The following is a 23,900-nucleotide window of genomic DNA, read 5'->3' on the forward strand; positions in this document are numbered from 1 at the left end:
GGTGATATCCAAAACAAGGGTCTATCTTGGAAAAATAGACTGCGTCGTGTATCTCATTGAACAACTTGTCAACCCTGGGAATCGGATCTCTATTCTTGATAGTCTTATTATTCAAGGCATGGTAGTCCACACACATCCGTAGGGTTCAATCCTTTTTCTCTACCAACACTACTAATGACGTAAAGGGGCTAGAAATGGCCCTGGTCCTTCTCTTGTTGAGAAGCACCTAGATTGTCACTTTAATCTCATCCTTAAAATTCTTAGGATGGTGGTATGGTGTGGTGATGACAGACCCACAGTGTAAGGGTATGCAAGAGGGTATGTCTGCAAAGACTAGGTAGTGCTTATCTAGAACTACTTGAAGCTCTTCATCCTAGCTAGAAGATTGTTGCCCGTGCATAGGTTTTGCTAATATAAAGCAGTGTGCGGCACAGCTCACATCATCATGTCTGAAAGTTGCTTCCATTCATCATGTTGAGATCTCTATTGGTCTATTGTTTGACATTCCCCATAGGACAACCTTTTTGCCATCAACTTCAAAAAAGAATTCCATCCTTTTTCAACTCTATGTGTACTAATTGAGAGTTTCCATCCATTAAATTCCCAATATTGCTACCATGTCATCCAAATCCACCACAAAGAATTCGTTTGCCACTGTATGATTTCCCTTGGTGATGCTCAGGAAGGGAATTAGATGGGTGTTGCATTAAGTTTCCACCTGCCACCTTGACTTGAAACCCTTTATGTGTCCCTGTACGCAAACTCCTTCAATTTACAAGGGCCGAATTGATGAAATTGTGGCCCCATTGTCAAGCATGACAACCAGTCGTCCTTGAAATGTGCCTCACGATTGCATCTTGTTGTACCAATATGGCAATCCTCTCTGTCCAGGGTTGGATGTCACTTGATGAAATATGTTGTCCTTCAAGCTTTGTGCCTTCATGTTTCTTCGTTGTCATGTATGACTCAATGTATGTATCTTTCCCTTTCCAAGACATTGGTGTCTGGATTCCCATGGCTCTTTGCACATATAGCGGAGCTCCCTCCTAAGTCCTTGCCTTGTGGCCTCATCCAATGACAATTTCTTAAGAGAAAATTTGTGGTCTCTCTCTAAAAAGGGGTGGTTTGGAGTGTGAAAAAATTTGAGATGATGATTTTTCCATTCCGTCTGCCTTCTTGATTGCCTCAAAGAGAGTGTTAGGGTTGAAACCTTTCACCTATCTGTGCAATGGCTCCATTAAACCAACCATGACCAGTGTAATTTGCTACCTCTCTGAAATGTTCGTCGCTAAAAATATTAGTCTCTAAAGTTCAGTAATGCAACTATCGACCAACATCATTTGCCTCAATTGTGCCTCCCTTTCTATGAAGCGGTCTATAAGCCTTTTCATAAGCTCAACAAATGAGGTTACTTAATCATGGATGAGAATAACCAAACCGTAATGTACCACTCGTCAACAATTCCTTCCAAGTGGAGTGTGGCAAATTTGGTTGCTTCTTCTTTGGGCATTAGATTGAGCTAGAAATGTGTCCACCTTGAGCACCATTGGTTGTGCTCGATCCACATCCATCAAACAAAGACAGATTTACCTTGTCTATCTTCCTTTTAAAGTCATCATTAAAGTAGCTGTGGTTGCCATTGTCAAAGTACCTCATTCTCAGATCAGCCTAATGTTTGTAAAATATATCTCGTTCCATATTTGCATTCCTCCAAACTTCTCGTAGTTGTTCTTGCATTTCTTACAAAGTAGGTTTGTGTTCTCTTTGCAGTGTTTTAGTCCTTGGAGGGAAAATTGGCAATAAGGATCGAGAACATAAGGGTTGAGGATTTGTCATTCCCATAAACAAATTGTCGCTTTGACCATTTTATTCTCTAGATATTTTGACTTCAACCATTTTCAATAATGTTTGCTCCACAATTCACCAAGTGTCACTAATCTGAGCTTGATTTACGGTGAGCTCTCTTGGCAGAGTCAGGACTTTTGCAACAAGGTCTTGTGGTTCCCCCATTCTACCAACAGAGTCATACCGCCTTCTTTTTTCTAGTATAAACTCGCATTCACGACCCATAGGCTGGCAGAATCACTAGCTCTAAAGTCACTTTAAAGTAATCACATCGAAGGAATGTCAAATTTTGTATCTATGCGATAGTTTGATCCTTTTGTGCTAATTTCCAACTCAACAACCCCTATGGACTATTGTAGTCATATTATAGATCACTCCAAGGACCCTGCATTTGGTACGTTGCCTTTCACTATTGGTACCGTCAAACTGATTTACACATTAATATAGTCAAGGTATATGGTAGATGGGTACTTTTAGTACCATACACTGCAAACAACGCATAGAGAATAGACATGTTTTCCATATGGTATTGCAACATAGCATATTGTCTCATAAGACAGTGTTGTACAGTTCCAATATGAACATCCCCACTGCTCCTTGTATACGGTATAGTTTAGGCATTGTACGGATAGGCAACACCATACTTTGATCCCAGTTCCCTCAGTTTGTATGGTCTTAATCTCTAGAGTGTCATACAGAAGCATGGCCTTAGATTTGTTGATGCACATTGTTATTTCAGCTAGCGGGCCTAGGTTATATATTTTAATATGCGAGCATGTAATAGAGATTGGATGCCACAAGTAATGCTATAAGTATTACGCCAAAGAGAATTCCGAAGTCAACAATGATGTTATTCCAAATTTGCAAGATCCAAAATCAAATAAGCATAGTAGAATAGGGCGAGGCATTAATCCATCATGAACTGTGCTAGCCAAATAGGAAAGGTCTTTTACTTCTAAAATAGTGAAATAGAGAAAGTCTCCAAACTAGTATTTGCATTATAATTAAATAATTCAAACACATACCAAAAACATATTACATACCTGTCATAAATAACCCATCAGAGGAAAATTCCTAAAGTGCACAATAAGTGTCGACATGACAACAAATACCTACAACCAAAAATCAAATATAAGCCCAAGATATACATAAGTCAATCGGGACCTTGAAAATCACAAATATTATTATTTGTTTTATTCAATGAAGGGGCCTAGATACATTCGATTTACTCTCTAATACATCTAATCTTATCTCTGTTCAAATGATAAAGCATTATGCTTGCGCACATACCACACCCACTAACCTGAAAAAATGCTTCATATACACACCTTGGGTGCCACAATTCAATGCAAATAAGTTCATATGTCAGCCACCCTTTTCAAAAACATAACTATTCCCAAGCCACCCAAGCACATTATTCAACTTTTGCTTTAGAAACTATTAACTTAAACTGTTAGCTCAACCCGTCAAATGTTGAAGTTCACTTCTACAACATGACAACAGAAAAGTCATACCTTAAACCACAAAACAAAAAAAAGGAACAGCATGACTACTTAGTCATGTTTTACTATTTACCAATCAATGTTTGGGGTTCTCCTTTATATCATACCAAAGGATGATGAATATAGAAAGGTTGTAATATCACCCTAGGATATTATTTTCTAGATTTTCCCAAAGAATTCACGTAAGTTTAAACAAACCTTTGCAAGCAACCAATTTTCGATTCATCCAACAAACTAAATTGGATATAATACAATATAGATTTTCCAAAATGTATAGTACATTTAAATCTTTAGAAGAACTACAACAAAATTTCTAATTGTAGTTTCAAATCATACAACAAGATTCAATACCAGAAATATGAATCTGAAGCACAAAGTGAGACACCTACATGATATCTCAAACCAATAATGGGTTCTCGCCCACTACATCTAAGCTCAAGGGTTTCCATCCTCAAACCTGTTGAAAGCTAAAGCTTCCAAATTTTCCAAGAGAGAAATAATCAAAAAATAAACCAAGCATCCACAAATGAACCTCTAAACACTCGTGAACAACACATCCCTATGACTCTTCATTTTCCCCTAGCTCGTCTCTTCATCTTTTTTTCTAGGTCTTCTATTAACCATCTTTAAATAAAAATGGTGTAATAATAAAGTGCAATTAATATGTACTTAGTTTTAATAGTCACTTTACTAGTAAACTATTTAATCTTCTGGAATTAAAATAAATAACCAATCTAACTCAAAAAACCATGGGTGATAGCTCGTTAGAAAGGTCTCAATGAGACACTCCAAGTATAATATTAAAATGCCAAAAGAATTGAACCCTATTGATTACTATAAAACAATATTTGGAAAACCTATTATATCAACTTCGATCGGCCTAATACTAGAAATGCCTAAGGCATATCTCTCCCTTATCCCTGTAAAGCCCTTGTTAACCTACAAGACCAAGGCAAAAGGGGCTGATGCAACATCAAAAACAAACGGGCTAGAAAAGGGGATATTATAGTCCTCCATTCCCAAAAATTTCTTGCACTCAAGCAATCTGAACCTACATGCAAATACCATAGTTTGGATCCCATATCAACCTCAAGAATGTTGTTTCACCAATCCGTTGTGCTACTCTGGTACAAACAACATGGCTCGAATTTGAGAAGCCACTAGTCAAAATCCCACTAAAGTAATGCACCCAACATGTCAATACCAAGATCCCAATTTATCATGTCATCACGACCGTCAAATATGAGGAAATAGTAGTGTCCCAAGGTGCTATCAACACTGAATAACTCTCCAAATGTGAATGATCTCCCATGGAAACACATAATAACAATCATAGGCACAAAATAAAACATATCCGCCCATCCTAAACTACTTATGTAAAAGTCAAGTTGTTCAATAGTTGAGGTCATAACCAATCATGCAGAGGGGTTAATACCACAATCATCAATCTGAAAAGCTACAAAATAAATAGGTAACATGATTCATGAATCAAGATGTGGCTTCAAACCCATCTCCTATGATCAAACCATAACCACCAAACACCTTCAACAAAGAACTATTCAGCTATTGAAGCATAGGATCCATCCAACTTATATGTAAGCCAAAAGTTGAACCCATGTGTAAGTTGTTCAGAGAACAGACAACAGCAGTAACTCTAGAAATCGATCAACTACTCTGATTCTGTGACCAAAACTCATCACTGGAAACTCCACCTAGGCACCAAATCCTACAATCAATTTCATTCTCATCACTAGGGTTAGAAAGAACCCCCTCATCTAACTAGAAGAGTGGATTATCAATTGTACAATCAACATAAAACTCTAAGAAAGGATCATCAACAACCTCAATATTATCCTTTACTTCCAACTTATACTGGAGTTCTGGCTGGTCCAAAATTCTCTTACTTGACCTTCTAGGACAACATCCACGCCATAAGTTTGTTATATTCAAGTCCCTTAATTACTTCCTTAAAAACTCTTTGTTTTCTCTGTTCTTTTGTTCCCTAAACCGATTAACAATCAAAATCTGATTTGTGGCTTCTTGAAGAGCAATCTGTGTACTCTCCAATGTCTCATGAGTAACATTTAGCTTCCTAATGATCTTATTGACCTCATCCTCCTTTTTCCTCAAATTTTCAGCCTATATTGCAGCAATCTTTAAAATGTAATCCCTGACTGAGAGAAGACATAAATAATATGACTTCAAAAATTCAAATAATACATTGATCACCTGCCAATCAACAACATAAGAATCATTTTCCAACCCACTTTGTCTTTTTCCCATATGAGCCTTCACATAGAGATCTGCAACGATCTCGTAGGTGTCATAAAGATATACTAAAGCTACAACAACTGTATCATCAATAACTTTCAGCTGATTCTTCAAAGAATCATTGTCATTTTGAAATGTATTTTCTGATTGGCCATCCAAAACACCATATCTACTGAAACTATTTCTTTGACTGGTCCTCTGAATCACTATCATGCATAAGTTAGCTGTTGCTATAAAGAACAAATTATTTATCATACTGCCCACAGGTGTTATCAATGTCCTCATAGGCTCCATAACAGTTTGACTAATTTGCATGCAAAATCAAGGCTCCTGTTATGTCATCATTTTCAAGCAAATTCTCATCATGTGAAGACTCCAACACACTCTCTCCTTCAATATGACCATCCTCATCAAAATGTTGATCAATAACAACCTCTTAATCACCAATATAGAGATTTACATATCACTTAATAATAATAATAGCCAAATTCATCTCCTCTGAAGCATTTGTGAAATTTTGTTGGAACAAAGTCGTGACACTATTCTTTTCTTCATTGTTGGTCCGTTCATCTTTGGCTTCTTTTTTTCCTTATCTGAATTTCCTCAAAACTGTTGCCCTCTGAGATGCTACCTTTGTTTGTCATTGGTTAGTCACTTGAATTATTTGCTTCTACTTTAATACACGGTAATTTGATCAATCAAATGTCTTCCGTGAAGGTAATCACATGAATAGTATACCATTTATTTTCCGATTGCATTTGATTTGCTGTTGTTGTTTGTCGAACCCCAGTTCAACACACAATCTAGAAACTCAAAAAAATTGCCATGATAATATAAAGGCTCAATTACTTTCTCTTTTGTAATAAGCTTCCGTATACAGTGAGATAAGAGCAATTTTCTTGACATTTATCTAATTTCCCTGATCAGGCCACAGATATTTAAAAGTGTTTTAACTTTTTTCTAACCTCACAATTTCTCCTTCCAATCCTATCAGTTCCAAACTTTCCTAACCATGAAAAAATGCAGCCTAGACCATGATGTTGGTCCAGCCTGAGACAGTTGCAATTTTTGCTAACAACTCTCAGCCTAAAGTTGAAGTCACATTTCTCCAAGAGCACAAGACATGGTATTCTAGAAGAAGTTAATGCCTCTAGATATTACACAATGTCCTCTGCAATGTGTATGCTATTCTGAAATAAGTGTGCTAATAACCAAAAAAAATGTGAAGGAACCTCAAATGAAGGAAAATACCACAGCAATACAAAACATGAAGAGTGACCACTGTTAGAATAGAAATTACTACCAAAAAAAATTTTTGAGGTTGATATATCAGACACCAGCATACATTTCTGCCTTGTTGATGATTCCAACTCAGGAACACAAGTCTTTTGTGCACAGAGAAGATGCTTATCCAAACAATCCCTATACTAATGAATGAACTTACCTCATAGTATCTTGCCTTATTTTCAAACTCCCCACTCTAAGTTATTTTGTCGAATAGTTGTCTGAGTCTCTGTATATGTCAAGGTTTCGGATGATGTTTTTCTTAAGGTCTCCTGATCATTAAATATTTGAGAACCCTGTTTGGAGTTCTATGTCTTCAATTCTGGAAATAATTTGTAACCAAGTTTGAAAGGTTCTACTTTATGAGTTCGAATACCCAGACAATTCCAAATAAGACTATTTATGTAAAGTCGTATTGAAATCATCAAAGATAAGTCCCATTCTACTGTCATGCATATAATCTCCTGCATATCTTCATCATTATTCATGTTGAATTTGTGAGAGTTGCCTGGAAATAAACATTGCCTTCTATCACCACTGTCAATCAATTTTCATCTCCAAAATATAAATCTGCACAAGGCTTTGTTACTTGTTCAGCACGCAAAGCCTTATTTGTTCAATACACCTCTATCCAACAAACCCACACCAATAACTTACATCTACAAAATCTCCAGTACACAACACTTAATATAAAAGCAACAACCTCTCTTTTATAACTGCATCTCCATTGTGGCGGACTCAATGAAATCCAAGAGATTGTCTATCTTCCAGTTACATCTAGCCATACGAAACTGTATCTTCTTCAATGGCAATACATGAGCCCCCACTTTAGTGAAAGTATGAATCTACACACATACTCATGGTATAGGAGATATGAAGAGAGATAGAAGAGAGATGATCACTGACAAGACTGCAAAGAAAAAGACATCACTATGTTCAAGAGAACAAACCACCAAACCAAAGATCTTAACTCACACAACCATGTGCAAGGGCACACAAACAGCAATAAAAATAAACATAAAAATAAAAAGGCAAACAAAGACACACACAACATAGGGCTTAATACTAAAAAAGAAGGCTCCAAACCAACTATTTGCAGAGACCAAGTATCACATTCAAAATGCTTTTGCAAGAGCACAAGTGATCCCAGAAGAAGGACAACAACACATATAGAAGATGAAGCAAGACTTCATGATCTGACAACCAGCAAGGTGTGTTATGCTTATGGAATCATGGAGAAAATAGAGAAAGGAAATAATAAATTACACAAACTAGCAAAGTGTATTATTGTAGGTACTCGTGAAAAAGCACAAATTTCATTGGACAACAAGTTGTGTTGTGTTATATGTAAAGTAAAGAGGAGGAAGAGTAGGAAAAAGTCTAGCAAGTTGTGTTAAGCTAGTTCAACTCATCCCAAGACAAAGAGGATCCTTGCAAAGATAGAAACAGAGGTATAGCAAACTGCATTATGCTAGTCAACCCATCTTAAAGATAGTCATGCTAGACACGAAAAATCATATAGCAGACTGTTTCCAAGGTGTTGGGATAGTCTCAAAATTTAGAAGTACACTACAGACCTAGAACAGAGTAAAATCTCTCTAATTTTGTTTCTCTCTTTTGTAGATTTACTTCTATTTCTAGTGGTCACTCCTCTTCTATGTTTCCATATTCACTTTCTGATCAATATGGAAACTTTCTCTCTCTTCAGAATGTTTCTATTTCTCATTTGTTCATGATATAAACACTCGTGTATACTTGTATATATAGATCATTTATGATCTCTGTTTAATAACACATTCATTATTTTACCATAATATAGTATCAGAGCTATGTTTTTCAAAAAATTATTATTTCATTATTGAAATATTCTAAGTTATTTTTTGAAATAGGTTTTGAAAATCTTTAATTTCTTCATGAAATTTTAGACTCAAGATTTTCAACATGCTTTGCCTAGGTGTGTTCAAAAATCCGTTCGCAGGAATATTTCTAAAATTCATCTAGGGTTTCTAAAAAAAATCTTTGGGTGACTTTTCTCCTATAACTCATGTACCATCTACCTTTCCCTTGCCCGTGCAACCCACTTCCTCTGAAAGACGACTAGCTTTTTGCCACTTTTGGGCTTGCATTTGACAGTTTCTTTTTGTGCGCTTGTTTTTTCTGCAAATATCTAAGCTTCATGATTGCCTATGGTTGCTACACTTTCAGCTAGGGTTTCTACCTTTCTAATCAAGCTGAAATTTTATTTTCATTGTAGATTCCAACTAGGTTCTTCCAAATCTCAACTAGGTCAGTCTTTGTTTTCTCTAGGTGCATTGTTTTGCATGTCTCAATTTCCGAATCAATAGATACAAAATCTAATTTCAAAATCTTTCTCAATTTTTTTGTGCTCTCTTCTGGGTGTCCTTTCATTTTTTCTGGATCTTTTGTCAATCTGCCTCGAATTTCGTACCTTTTTCAAATATTCACATTATTTTAAAAACGTCTCATGGCATCTCTCACCAATCTTCTCTAAGAAGGCAGTTAGTGATTCACGAAAAGAACTATAGCACCTAGAAGCAAAGAATGATGACAATCTTTGAGTACTGTTCCCTTGAGGAGCTTGTTCTAGGTATTGAGACTCGTCCTACCACAATCGATCCTACTCAAGAGAAGTTTGATGAGCGTAAATCGTGAAGCAGTTATGCTTATTAAGCTTAAAATAACTGATGATTAGCTTCTTCAAGTGTTGTCCAACAAGACAGTTGCAGAGATTTGGAGAACACAGAAGGATCTGTACAAGACATCAAATAAAAGTAGAGCCTTCTTTCTAAAGAATGAGCTATTCTCTATTATTATGGATGAGCACATGTCCTTACTAGAACATCTAAAGATTAAGAACGTTAGAGATCAGCGTGAGGCCACTAGCCACACAATAGAGGAAGAGGATATGTTGGTCATACTCTAAAAGGTCTACCACCATCCTATGAGCACTTTATTGAGATGCTCAACATTACAGCAACTATTGTTGACCTCAAATTTCCAGATTTGTGCACCAAACTTCTACAGCACAACTGTTGGAAACAACAGTTTGGCAGCAATGCTCCTTCATCCCTCTAAACAAGCATTTTAAGCCCAATCCTTTCACAAGGATAAAGGCCCATCTCAGTCATCTACTCAATCTCAAAACTAGCTCCAAGAAGAAGCAAATCCTGTGCAACTATTGCCACAAATTTAGTTATATGATCCAAGAATGCAAGACTTGCATAGCTTCTATGTCTCCATGTCTCCATATTCTCTCTATTTAATATGGAAACTTTCTCTTTCTCTCTTTAGAATGTTTATGTTTCTCCAGTCTTTGTTTGTTATAGAAACATTCTTATGTGTACTTGTATATATAGATCATTTTTTGTCTCTATTTAATAACACATTCATTATTTTACCATAATATAACTTGCATCTTTATGTCATTTTGTGGCAATATGTCAGTATTGAGTTGGATCTAGGTTGATTTGGGTCATTTCTGGAAGATTTGGTGAATATTGGAGGCTGCATCAAGGTGCCATCATGCGGTAACAGACCTACATCATTATTGGAACCGTATAACAGATCTATTTGTATTAATATATGTCCACCGACAATGAGTTAGAGGTGAAGTTTCGGAGCTGCAACCGCAATTCAGATCATTGGTGAATGTCATCTAGAGTTAAAAGAGCATCAGGAGACATATACTTGATCTTCTGTCTGTAGCAGTCATTTCTGTAGTCAATATCAAAACTGCAACAGTCAACTCCAACACAGTTTCCAAGGTATTTCATGTTGGAATTTCATAGGAATGATATTTCATGTACTGGCACTATTATGTGAATGACTATCTCCCAAAGTAATAGTAATGCTATAAGGTGTACCCTATAATTTATACTTAAAGATGGTAGTGTTTTTCATTTTTGGAAGGTGTGTTGTTTTTCTTGTCGCCAATTTACTCGGGCTGTCAATTTTGTATGTTATTATTTTAATATTGCATGCATAATAACAATGAATTCTGAATTATGACACATATTGACTATTGACTATTGAAATGTAGTATGTTGAGGTTCTATGATGTTTAAATGGCATGTGTCATCACCAGTCTAAATAGCAAACTAAAACATAGGTTTTATAAAGACAGTGACGGAAAAATTTCTAAGTGTCCCCTTTATAAGCAATACAGTTTAGTTTGCTATTTACAATTTCCCTGCTCCATCCATGTATTTATATGAATGTATTGTATATATGCAAATTTCCCTCTAAATTAAAAATTTTCTCTATGTTTTATATAGCCATCCCCTTGTCATGCCCAAACTTGGCAAAAAAAAACCATCCCAGTCCCAGAAATTTGGGGTAACCTTGAATTAGAATCTATAAAAGTTCATTGAAGACTACTTCATACTGCATTCCAGATTCTACAATTTTGGATAGATTTATCTATGCATATAGAATTATATTATTTGAATATTATCTTGTACAAGAAAAAACACATCTACAAACAGTTTCTGGCCACTTCATGAGTATCTATCAATAAGATTAGGCTACCAATCTGTGAAACAAATAAAAGCATAGAGAAACCTTAAAACAATGACAACCACCACTTCCTAGATTTGTAAACAATAGATTGTTGAAAATTAGTGTGAATAATTAAAAAATTCTCTTCTTTCTAAAACAAAACCAGAACATTTTGAATAATTAAAAAAATTCTCTTCTTTCTACAACGAAAGCACAACATTTTTTAGCCAAGCAAAGAATAATAAGAAAACCATTCTACATACCACTACAAGGGACCAAGCTTCCAAAGGAAAAAACAGACAGACTCTAAGGAGCATATGACTAGTTTCATCCGCCCATTTATACACCTCTGTTCAATCACCAAAAACAACATATGAAAGACATACATGTAGATCATGAATCAAACATAAATTAGCTTTAAGACATTTTAAATAATAACAATCATAAAAGCTTTTCAAGAAATAAGATAATTTCACAAAAGAAAATCTAAACATTGAACAAACAAAAAATGTGACAAACCAAAGAAATCTTGCCAGACGTCACTAGTTGATGTTCCAGGGAAATATCTTCCAAAGTCAACCACTGCAGTCACCCCTCTTGACAATCCAAGCTTGCTAGCCCTTATCAGAGCATCTCGCCTTTCTTGAATTGTAACTTTAGGAATGTGAGGCAGAAGCAACTGCATAGCAGCATCCACCAGCAATCCAGTGGGAGCTTGATAAGGCCAAAAACAATTAGAAAAATTACAATACTTTTTCTCTTCGCTTAAAATACTAACTACAAATAATTTGGTTGTCCACATTGTGAAGTCTTTTCTCACAAACAAGGAAAGAATTTCATATACAAATGAGTTTTTAACAATGTTATTATTCACAGGAAGAAGTTAAAAATTATTCGTCAACAAGGATGTCTGGAAAAGCCATTAAAAAAGCTATCATATCTAATTTTTGAAGTTGCATATACAACTAGATATGCTTTTCTAAGAATATAATAATATTTGCTTTGTCTCTCTTTAAAAAGAGACTCACCAATTCTCCTCTAGCTCTCACATGGTCAAACTTTTGGGTAACTTTATGTGCCACTGCAGTAAGCATATCCAGGTTGAAAAGGTTTTTGTTTTCTAGCATGTGTTCTTACTAAAAAATATTCGACCACATCTTGTTTTGTTCTTTTCCTGGAGAAACTCATTCTTGTGGTCAATCACAACACCACAATTTAATAAATTGTGATCTGTCTAGTATAGTCAGTTTTCTTTATATTTCTACTCAATTATTCCAATTGCTTCATAGCATATTAGGCTTTGTGTCGTAGATCTGGACATAAGGAACTATGTATATTACATCAATTCCCTCAAACTGGCTTTCAATTTTCTCAATTGCTTCTGGTGTGGGTAAATTTGATAATTTTCCATAAACATGCCTTTAAAAGTCATTTTCCTCGCACAAACTCACCAGATTGTATATGGCTTTGATACCATATCATATGTTCACAGTTGAAACAAAAGAAGACATGCGGAATTGTAATATCCTCCCTAATAATGAAATCCAATATATATGTAAGACCTAATAGATCATTAAAATGATATAATTGAATAATAATAATAAAATAAATATTTGTCTTGAGACAAATTTTTGATAGGTATTTGTCTAGGACAAATTACACCATACCAAACTGATAAAATTAAATCAATGTTCATATCAAACATCGATTAAAGTAAATAACTAATATCAATTAATTAGATGAATAGATATAAACTAGATAGCTAATTGTTATTAATTTATAAATAATTAACTACATCCTAATAAATGTATTAGACAAATATACTACTCACTTTTAAATAATCATACTAATCAAATAACATTTAAGAATAATTCTAGAGGAAAGTATTGTCCACCTCTTTTTGGAATGCCCCTATACCTTAAAGGTTTGGTCCTACATCTGGAATAAATTTCCATTGGATTGGGTCATGAACAGAAGTATGGAGCAATTCATCGAGAATTGGAGCTGCCCCTTCTACCACCCCCGCCTCAGAAGCCTCTGGAATCTCCTCCCCCCATATGTTTGCTGGGGTGTTTGGAAGGAGAGAAATAACCAGGTCTTTCAGAGGAGCAAGGGGGTGAGAAGGTTGTGGCAGAGATTTTGGGAAAGCTCATCACGGAGAATGTTATAGTGGCTAGGTTCAAAGTGCCACAGCAACCCTCGAGCAGGAAGAAGGATATTGCTAGGAGATGGAATATTCTCCCCGACTTCTAGAAATTTGACAACTCAAAAGTGGTAGCTAGAAAAAATACTGGTTGGATCCCTCCTACTAGGTCCACTATCAAACTCAACTTTGATGGTGTTGCGCGCAAGGGGCAAGCGGCAATTGGAGGTGTGTTGTGAAATGAAAAGGGTGATGTGTTGGTTGCTTACTCGGGAAATTTGGGCCAGGGAACCAATTACGCGGCTGAAGTACCTTATTTGGGGGCTAGAATTTGTTGTGGAGATGAAGGTTATAAGACTAACCATAGAAGGGGACTCTAAACTCATCATCGACTCTGTTCAAGGTCCTGCTCAACCAAGATGGGCCCTGCGTCACACTTGGGTGACATATGGCATTATCTCATGGCCCTTGATCATTACGACTTATAGCACACTTACAAGGAAGGCAATGCGGTGGCAAATGCCTTGGTAGGATGGGGTTTTGATTTCAAGAACATAAAAAGCTGGAAAAGTGCTGAAATGTTACCTAACTATATAAATTCCCTCATTAACAAGGAAAAAACTCCTCTAAATCAGGTTTGATGACCTTCCAATTTTGGAGAATGGACGAATTTGGTGGCCTTGCTATTCTTATGATAGTTAAGATTGCCTTGATTTTGACAAGACATTTTGCAAGGATCAAATATGTGGATAGCATTATGAAAGGGCACGGAAAAGGAGATGCAATAAATAATACCGGCTTCAAAAATAGCGCCATCATTGTTTGGTGTTATGGCATGATCATGAAAAAAGTTCACATTATTACTAAGGCCAGATCATTAAGGTATTACGTGCCGATTTTTTGCACTCCTTGTAATGATATCTTAAACTGGCTTGTACATTCTGGAATTCACACTGGAATTCACAATCTCATAAACCATAAGAAAGAAAGCTTCTTAACTGCTAATTACTTGATTTTTTGCCCTACCTTAGTATTTTCTGAGTGCAAATGAGAATTACTGAGATTGAGGAACAAGATATTGTTGAGAAGAAAGTTTCCATGGGTGGGGAGCTTAACAAATTGAAGCCCACAAAGATGGAGGATTTCTACAAAACGCAGGCCACTTGGATAATGTTAAAGGAAGGGAGGTTTGTCCCCTACTACAGGCCATGGCTAGATATGATGAGAATTGTTCGCAACAATCGTCGCTAGCTAGAAAGATAGGCGGGTGACTATCAATGGCCTTAGGTTTCAGGTGAATGAGGAGTACATTGCCATGGCGACAAGGCTGGACATTAAGGGCAGGAAATGGCAGAAGATAACAAAGGTGGTGGATGAAGCGAGTCTATCTAGTTTCTTTAGAGGCAATGAGGCTCTGAACCGGTACCGCAAAGGTTTTAGGAGAGATAAGCTTCTGGAGCCCTGGGATGATGTGTGTCTGTGCTTATGAAGTATCTAACACTGGAAAGTAGACACAGTGTGTATTACTTTTACCATTTCCCTTTGCTTAACCACTCTCGTAATAGGGAGTTAGTCTACATTCCCTTCTTTCTAATGCATGCCCTTGAAGAGACTGTGATGGATGTTAGAGAGAGAAAGAAGAAAGGGGCTAATTTCACCATCCTACACTAAGGGCTCACGTTTCATCTCTTTCAGTTTCACCTGGCCCTTTGCCCTCCCCGTGTGATAGCCACTAATAATATCCTCCCCTCTGGGGGGGGCTGAGTTTGGAGTTTGCGGGTGGCAGCTATGCCCATACTCCTTAGCCCTCACCTAGCCAAACCACTGTTAAGGTAGGAAGAACAAAACTCTAACCTTAGAGTGGCCAATAAAAATATTAAAACGGATAAGAGGGTGGAGGTGGAAATTGGGGATTCAGATGAGGAAATATGTGGGAACGGAAGGTCGGGAAGAATTGCTAAGACCTGTGGTAGATGCAAACAAATGGCAAGTCGCTCTCACAAGGAGGAAGATACTAGCTCTGAGGAGAGTGATAAGATCTTCGAGGTCGATCTGGAGAAGGGGAAAGAAGAGACAAACAAAGATGTGGAGAAATGGGATGACACCCTTGATGGCACTTGGGATTTTGAGGCGGATACTCCTTCCAAGGACCCCTCCCCGAATCTCACCCATGTCTCTGCCACCATCACCCTGCCTTTGGCTGACAATGAGAACCCCAAAACTATTAATGACTCCCCTGACACTATATCCTCCTTGAAAAGGAAAGATGGTCTAGAAAACCTAAAAGCCCCCACCAACAATCTTGATGTGCAGGACAATCGGAATTCTCTAGCGATTTACAGCAAGGCCCTATAGCTGGGAACTAAGGAGAATGGGCATGTTACTCGCAAGGAACATCAGGAGCTGAAGGACAAGAACAATGCAGTGGAGGAGGACTTCACCCTCTTCTCGAAGTTCACTCTTGAGGTGACTCATGCGGCTGCCACCACTCTCCAACTGTTGGCTAATTTGTCAGAGGAGGAGAGCATTGGGAAGGAGGACACGAAGCTTCTTTATAGCTTCCTTGTTGAAGACTGGGCCAAGGTTCTCCTTGCTGGGAAAGGAAAGAAAAAGGATGCAAGTTAGTGGCCTCCTGGTGCTTGGTGATCTTTTGGTACTCTCCTAGTTATTACTACCCATCCTTTGGTGATGGTTTTGATTTTTATGTTGAACTTGGTTCTGGGCTATAGGTGGTATGATGCGATGACCACCTACATGCCTTTTGTTATCTTGTTAAACTTTGTTGATCTTAAGAGTAGGATTTCTAGTACTTCTAATTATTGTTATATTGTTACTTATGTTTTTGATGTAAACCGTTAGGGGGTCTATGTGGTTATCTTCTAGTTGTTTATTTGTTTTTTGTTGGTTGTTCCACCACTGTTGTAAAGGGCCAGCCCCATAGTTTTGGCTTCTTTTATATCAAAAACATTTAATAATAATCAATATTCAAATAATTTATATAATTCTTAGTATTTATGGAACCAATATTCAGTAATAATAATAATAAATACCCCATTATCAGTTTAAACCGACCTATAATCATAGTGGGGAATAACATAAAAACAATGTCTAACATGTACATTAATCCTCTAATTACTGGTTTCCCTGAAAAGTTTCGATGAAGAATGGTGGCTATAATTAATAGAAGTTAGATATACCTTCTGGGGACCAATCTATTGTTTGATTTATAATATATAATGAGGCAAAAGATGGTCATCATTCAAAAAGAGGAATGATATGAATAGGACAACAAGGAAATTATCCTAGTTAAGGAGGAATTTAATTACATTTGACCAACTAAGATGAATATCAAAGCAGCCCTATAAAGGATAAAGACATTGGGTGATAAAGCAGCAAAAATGTTTCAGGGAGAATTAAAACATAGAGTTAAGCTAATATGTAAAAATATGTGTTTTTCTCTTCCTTATAATAGCAGATCAGAATTTTAAAGAGAGAATTTGAAATATAGTTAATATAATGCCACCCTACCGACATGATTGACATTTATTATGAGATACTAGATTCATGCTTTATGTTAGTTATAAGAGATATGTTACTTTACATTGGGTAGTTAGAGATACATTTCTTATGATGTACTTCAAGTGTTTTAATTTTATGGATTTTATGGATTTCTAACCCTACTAACCCACTTAGTGCTTGCATTATGGTATGAGATATCATGATATTATGTGTAGGCATGCATCTGTACTTGTTGGTGATGCAAGCATGTACATGAACAAATATAAAAGCCTCTATAATATTATTGCTCCGCAGATGGAATCATGATCTACATAGGCAACTTGGGCCTCGAATTTCATATAGAGAAGTCAATTACCCCAATTGGGATCTTGGGGGTTCCTATATTGAGTTTTGTCTGTTTAAGGATGCTTTAGTCTTCTCTTTATGGAATTTCAGTTGTACATCTAAATATATATGTTTACCTGAGTATATACATGTGGACACATATGTGCATGAGTAAATATATGTGTCTGTGTGTCTATTTGTTTGCATGCTTATAATGGGTGTCATTTCTTTCCTAAATTAAAGGTTACAATGTGACTAATAAAAGTACATGAATTAGAGAGGTAAAAGAAATATTTAAGAGATTCGAACCTTGAACCTTCCACTTCTCTATCTCACCTTCAACCAACTCACCTACATAACTCTTCAAGAGTAGAATGAGATTTTAAACTCATAATTTAGCAAAGAATGTAAAAGACTTAAGAGTGGCAAAATACTCACGAGATTTGAACCTATGACCTTGGGGAAAATATTGCATAACTCAACCCCTACACCACAAGACATTCTTGGAACTTCAACCTCTTACATACATAATAACTTGTAGCTATTAGAAACAAATTGAATGTTTTCTAAAACTTAAACAAATGAATTGTATTTATTAAATTAAACCTTAGTAAATTGGCGGTTGCAATGGACGCAACTATTTGCAACAATAATATTTCACTATAAAATAAGTTGTTCCCAACAAAGAAAATATACAAAAAATGAATGTTGAAACTATAGTGTAAAATTATTGAGCAAACCTACACAAAGACTATCAAGAACTGGGAATGAGACGAAACCAAACCAACAAGAGGATTGGAGAGACTTAAGGCCACACACCAAGCACAACTTCAACACCTTTGCTCAGGAAAACCAAGTAGGCTTTGTTACTCATCATAGGTTTCATAGATATCACGCTAATAGAATATGCGGAAACAATCTTCAATGTGTACGATTGCTTGCTTTTATCTTTGGAGTACCTTTTTAAATCTCTAATTGTGGCATTATACTTCTAAGTTGAATGGCTGTGTTATCTTGCTTTCATATGTTATTTTTCCCTTTTGTATGTGAAATTGATGCTAGGAGTTGAATCCCTAGAAGAGGAATGGTAGAGGGGTTTCCAAATTGGTGATTAAGCCCAAGAGGCATAAGAAATTCTAATTTGATGGCAATAATTCAATTCATAGCATCCATTAGTTTTTTTTGAACTCTCTAGAACAAATGCGTAAGTATACTGCACATATGCGTAGTTACCATGCAAATGTATAACATTGCGAACCCTAGCATGCCAAGCGTCTATCAGCCTACTTGAAAAATGCGCAGCTCTGCTAAACCTATGCATCGATCTTCTTATCATATGTGTAACATTGCTAAGAAAATGCACCAAAATAATAAATGTGCGACTTCTCCTGACAAATGCACAGTTATGTTAAATGTATGTGTAGGGCTGCTTGAAAATAACAAATGTGCGGCTTTACTAAACCAATGTGCCTTTCTAGTTGATAAATGTGTCATTTTAACAGAAGCGCAACAATAGAGTGTAAAAGGGCAGGAATAGCTAACAAATGCACAGTTTTGCATTTTCTTGATTGGTTTGGATGCTTTAGTCACTTCCTTGTGTTGTTTACAGTCCATGCTTAATGTTGATTTCTAAGACCAAGGGCATGATGTTCCTTATGATTATACAATGTTTTGGATATAAGGCTTGTTGTGTTTTGCTTTGAGTAGGGCAAAAACCCTAGGTGATTGGCTCACCATAGGTGTTGGGGCCTAGAAGTGGCGGCCAGGGAATCCTAAGTTTGGAGACAAGATCCCTACACAGCCTGGCTCCATTGTGAGTTGGTTAATAAATAACTTATGGGATGGGTTTGGGGTTTTCACACACTAAAGAAGATAAATATGGTAGCATTGTTGGAGAACTCAGGGAAGGGATATCCTGCATAACTTATAGGTCCCTAACCTAGGAGATTGATCCTAGCATTACTCGGTCATATCTATCCTCATTGGAGTACTCAGGGAGAAGGCGTTATGTACAGCAAGATGGTCTTAAGCCTGAGAGATTGATCCTAACATCTTGGGAAGGTACAATGGCACTCACCTAGAAGAGGTTACAAATCCTTTACTCAAGCACTAGCACTAGGTGGTCCTTTGTGATCTTTGGATTTTATTCTTGAGCCCTTTTGTTGTTTCTCTTTTGGGAATTGAGCCTTATAAGTTTAGGCCTTGTTGGATCATAGTTTTGTCTCCTAACTTAGGAGGTGTTTCCGTACGGTCCACATGGTTGGATGGAAAAACTTGAGGCTTGCTTGTGGCTTGGAAATGGAGTTCTTTTTTAAGATGCTTTGAAGATGCTTAAGATGATATTTGAAGATGTTCATGATATGTTGTATTCAATGCAAATTGAAAAGATGCATATTGTAAAAGAAATTTGTTGATATATTTGAAGAAATCAATGTAAAGGGAATAGATAGATAGGAATGAAAATGTATATTCAAATCTATGAAATTCGAAGGGTAGGATTGGTATCTCTTTCTTGTAAATTCAATCTTGGTATACCCACTGTGAAGATTCCTTGAAAATATGAGATAATGTTATGCTTCATTTGTTTAAGAAGAATCGTGTTTCATGTATGATCTTTGCTTATTATGTGTATCACGTTTGGGTAATTTATTGTTATGAGTACATCTTAAGATAGATCACGTTAAAAGAGTAAATGTACTAAGTTGCTTTAATGAAATTATTCTAAGGATTAGCTTGTTAGGGAACCTGTTGGGCAATTTATTTATTTTTAAACTTACACTACTTAACTGATTTAGGCTTAGTCTTGTCAAGTTTCTTGGCAGGGCATTACATTTGGTATCACAGCCCTAGGTTGCTACAGTGGTCCCATTCGAATTAACAAATGCACCTTCAGTATTAATGAGTTTGATGAATGGAGTCTTCAAGACATATTTGGACAAACTTCGCATAGTATTTTTGGACAATATACTAGTGTATTCCAAAACCATTAAAGAGCATGATCAACATTTAAGTCAAATCCTCCAGTGTCTTAGAGTAAATCAACTATATGCAAATTTGAATAAGTGTGAATTCTTCCAAACAAAAGTCAAATATTTAGGACACATAATGTGCTAACCACTGTCATTGTATTTGGTATGTGTTTTCCAAATTACAGCGACCTCTTATTTAAATTGAGAATAAGCCATGAAAAGACATGTCCCATTCATGGACATGTCTATTCATTAATTACACAATTAATATAATAAACATTTATTCATTGTTTTATACATATTTCTCATATAACAATAAACTTATATATATGAATTATATGTCATATATAATTATATTTAGGGTTATCTGACACAAGCTACCAAACATCAACACTCCCTCTTACCTACGGAGGATAAACACACATATTACCTCAAAGTAATATCACGTAAGCAAGATTAAGGATATCTTTGATGAAATGATATCCATCATTTTGTTATCAAGAGTATTGGTCTCCTAGAATATCAACATATGATGTTCACTAAATACTCAATAAGGTTTGATATCAAATCTTATATCCTGAGTATTGGTCTCCCAGAACACATGGTATTCACAAATTACTTTAAAATGTTTGATATGACATCCGATATCATGAGTATTGGCCTCCCAGAATATCAATGATATTCAACAAATACTCTTTGAGTAATGGCCTTCCAGAACATCAAGTCGCGTGATATTCACCAAGTACTTTGTGAATAAAGAACATTAAGACCCATAATATTTACCAAGTACTCTGTGTAATGGCCTTCTAGAATATCAATATGCATAACATTCACCATGTACTCAAAAAATGTTTATAAGGTATGTGCACATGCATTCTCATAATGCTTAACATATAAACATTCACCATTCAAAGTATAATCTATTATGATCTGCATAGACATCATAAGATATCCATCATAATAGAAAATCAAGTTATTGTAAGATTGTCAACTTCCAATAACTTCTGCAAATACAAGTGACATCATTTGGAAGTTGTCACTTCCTCATGACGTACACAGGGGCGAGGCCCATTAAAATCACATAGTCATGAGGTGTATTCATAAATCACAGTCCTCTTGTCTGCTACAATTTATTGTTTATCAAAGAATACATCTCAACATGGTTTACTCCCTCTGAATCAATATGATTGAGATTATCGAAGGTTGACTGAATCATACCCTCTATCTCCTCCGTCTCTTTCAAGGTTGCTTGAAATGTCAACCTCCCTCTGAATCTCAATCTCCCTTTATTTTCTGCAAGAACATTCTTAGAGGAAAAGATCAAGGTATATAGCTCATATAGAAATAAGAAAGATACTACTATAATACCCAAGGATAATAATTTTGCATAATAAGATCATTTCAATAATATAGATCTCACTTAAATCTATATTTTCAACATATTGTTTTCTTATTAATGCCACATATAATAATCTATAGTGAACAATTTCACTTAATATTCTTTACAAAAAAAATATTTGACTTCATGTATAATCACCATATATTTAATATCATATATATATAGAGAGAGAAAGAGAAGGAACTTTAATATATATTCACCTCAAAATATTTCATATTCAACATATTCAAATGAGATCATAAGACTGAAATATGTATACTTACCTTTAATGATGGGTCCTTGTCATTTTAATATTATTTTGTCTCTCATACTCATCGCTGACAGGATAACCCCTTTACATTACTTGTCATAGGGTAATAATGTCGACACTCCCATTCCTATTCAATTCGCATTAGCAATGGGTCCACTTTTGCGCACCTGATGCATGAACTGTATCTTGTAACGACATTAATAGTTTTGATGGGTCTTCAATATCGTCATTCATTGGTAACGAATGCCAATGGACGTGCCACGATATTTTTTTTGTGCCAAAACAAGAAATTAATAAGAAATACCAAAATTGCGTGTTGTCTTATGCATAGGATGCGGATTTGATAATATGAGTCTAAACGCTTCTTCAGCATTTATCTTTGTAAAGCCTCCATTTCACATTCATTGCAAGCTTATTTCTCCTCTGATATACATCCTTGATTGAACGTTTTCATTCTCTTTACAGTTTGCAAGATATATTTAGATACTCAAAGTTTACGATGCATTCATATCACTCCTTGGATACTATTTGTTAATATCTTTGGTGATATATGAAACGCTTATTGTCGAGATATGGTGGAACATATAGTTTTCTATGTGCTTGTGATCCACCGAACAATGGATATTGAGTAGCGTGTACCCTTCATAAGATTTATAGTTCTTTTGATCATGTGATACTTTGCGGAATGTAAGAGTTATGTGATGGTTGTATATAGAATATGCATTCTATATCAAAGAAGAATGATTCTATGTATGGCGAATGTATTGTAGTCTGAAACAATACTATGTGTCCTTTGTATTAACCACCCTCTTTTGTTCGTGCTTTTTGATTTGTTTTTCCTCTATATTCCATAGATTTCAGTGGTTGTCTCTGCCTATGTATGCACTTATTATTGCTCAGTATCTATCTACCAATACTCTATCCAAAGTGATTATATTTTCTCCATTTATCACTGAGTGGGTTAAAATATGTTTCAAACTCAATGCTGATTGCATCATATTAGCTTCTAATTAGAATCCTCCAAAGATCGTCATGTCGAGATCATTGTCTTCTAATCTTCCTCCCGTTCTTTTTTTTTTACTCTATTAATTATTGAATGTCTGAAACAATTAATTACTTTGTTTGCCCATCTAGTTGAATCTGGTCTTATTATCAAAAAAACACCTCTGCAAGTTTGGCAGATTGCTAAGTCTCTCGTGTGTTCCACCTAGCAAGTATTCGTAAGGGATGCGTATTATTTAATACTATCTTCTCACACTTTTCATTCATCAATCGATCTGCAAGTTTCATTTGTCACAATGTTATAAACTTCTTCTTACATTTGCCGGCGACTATGATACCATGTTGTTTCTTGAGGATCATTGCAAATGTACTAAGCACTACCATTGTACCTAGTATGTGTTTTCCAAATGGCATATATATAATATATATATATATGTGTGTGTGTGTATATATACATGTATACATATATATATATATATATATATATATATATATATATATATATATATATATATATATATATATATATATATAATATTAATTTTCTCTCATATAACAATAAACTTACTTGTGTGTGTGTGTGTGTGTGTGCGCGTGTGTGTAAGTATATATACTTTTATATATATATATATATATATATAGGTTTATCCGACTAAAGCTACCAAACATCAACATCATGTGTATGATGTTTGGGCAATGTATTGTTATAAGTACATCTTGAGATCGATATGCTAAGTTGCTTTAAGGAAATTATTCTAAGGATAAGCTTGTTAGGGAACCTATTCGACATTATCTTTTTGTTTTTAAAAAGAACTTACCCTACTTAGTTGATTTAAACTTAGTCTTGTTAAGTTTCCTGGTGGGGAATTATAGT

General features: G+C 35.6%; 1 protein-coding gene across 3 annotated transcripts in view; it reads right to left on the minus strand.

The window, feature by feature from the left end:
- Positions 1 to 23,900, minus strand: part of LAF3 (Amidohydrolase family) — a 252,714-nt gene that overhangs the window by 148,026 nt on the left and 80,788 nt on the right. For all 3 annotated transcript variants that reach the window (XM_089807847.1, XM_089807849.1, XM_089807848.1), the window contains 2 exons: positions 11,940 to 12,134; positions 11,684 to 11,769 (listed from right to left, as the gene is read on the minus strand). In XM_089807847.1, the coding sequence (XP_089663973.1) occupies positions 11,684 to 11,769; positions 11,940 to 12,134 (281 nt within the window). The remainder of the gene's footprint in view (positions 1 to 11,683; positions 11,770 to 11,939; positions 12,135 to 23,900) is intronic.

Source organism: Cupressus sempervirens, chromosome 10, assembly GCF_028749045.1.
Source record: "Cupressus sempervirens isolate cs-2001-9-10 chromosome 10, ASM2874904v1, whole genome shotgun sequence".
In the NCBI taxonomy this organism is placed as follows: domain Eukaryota; kingdom Viridiplantae; phylum Streptophyta; class Pinopsida; order Cupressales; family Cupressaceae; genus Cupressus; species Cupressus sempervirens.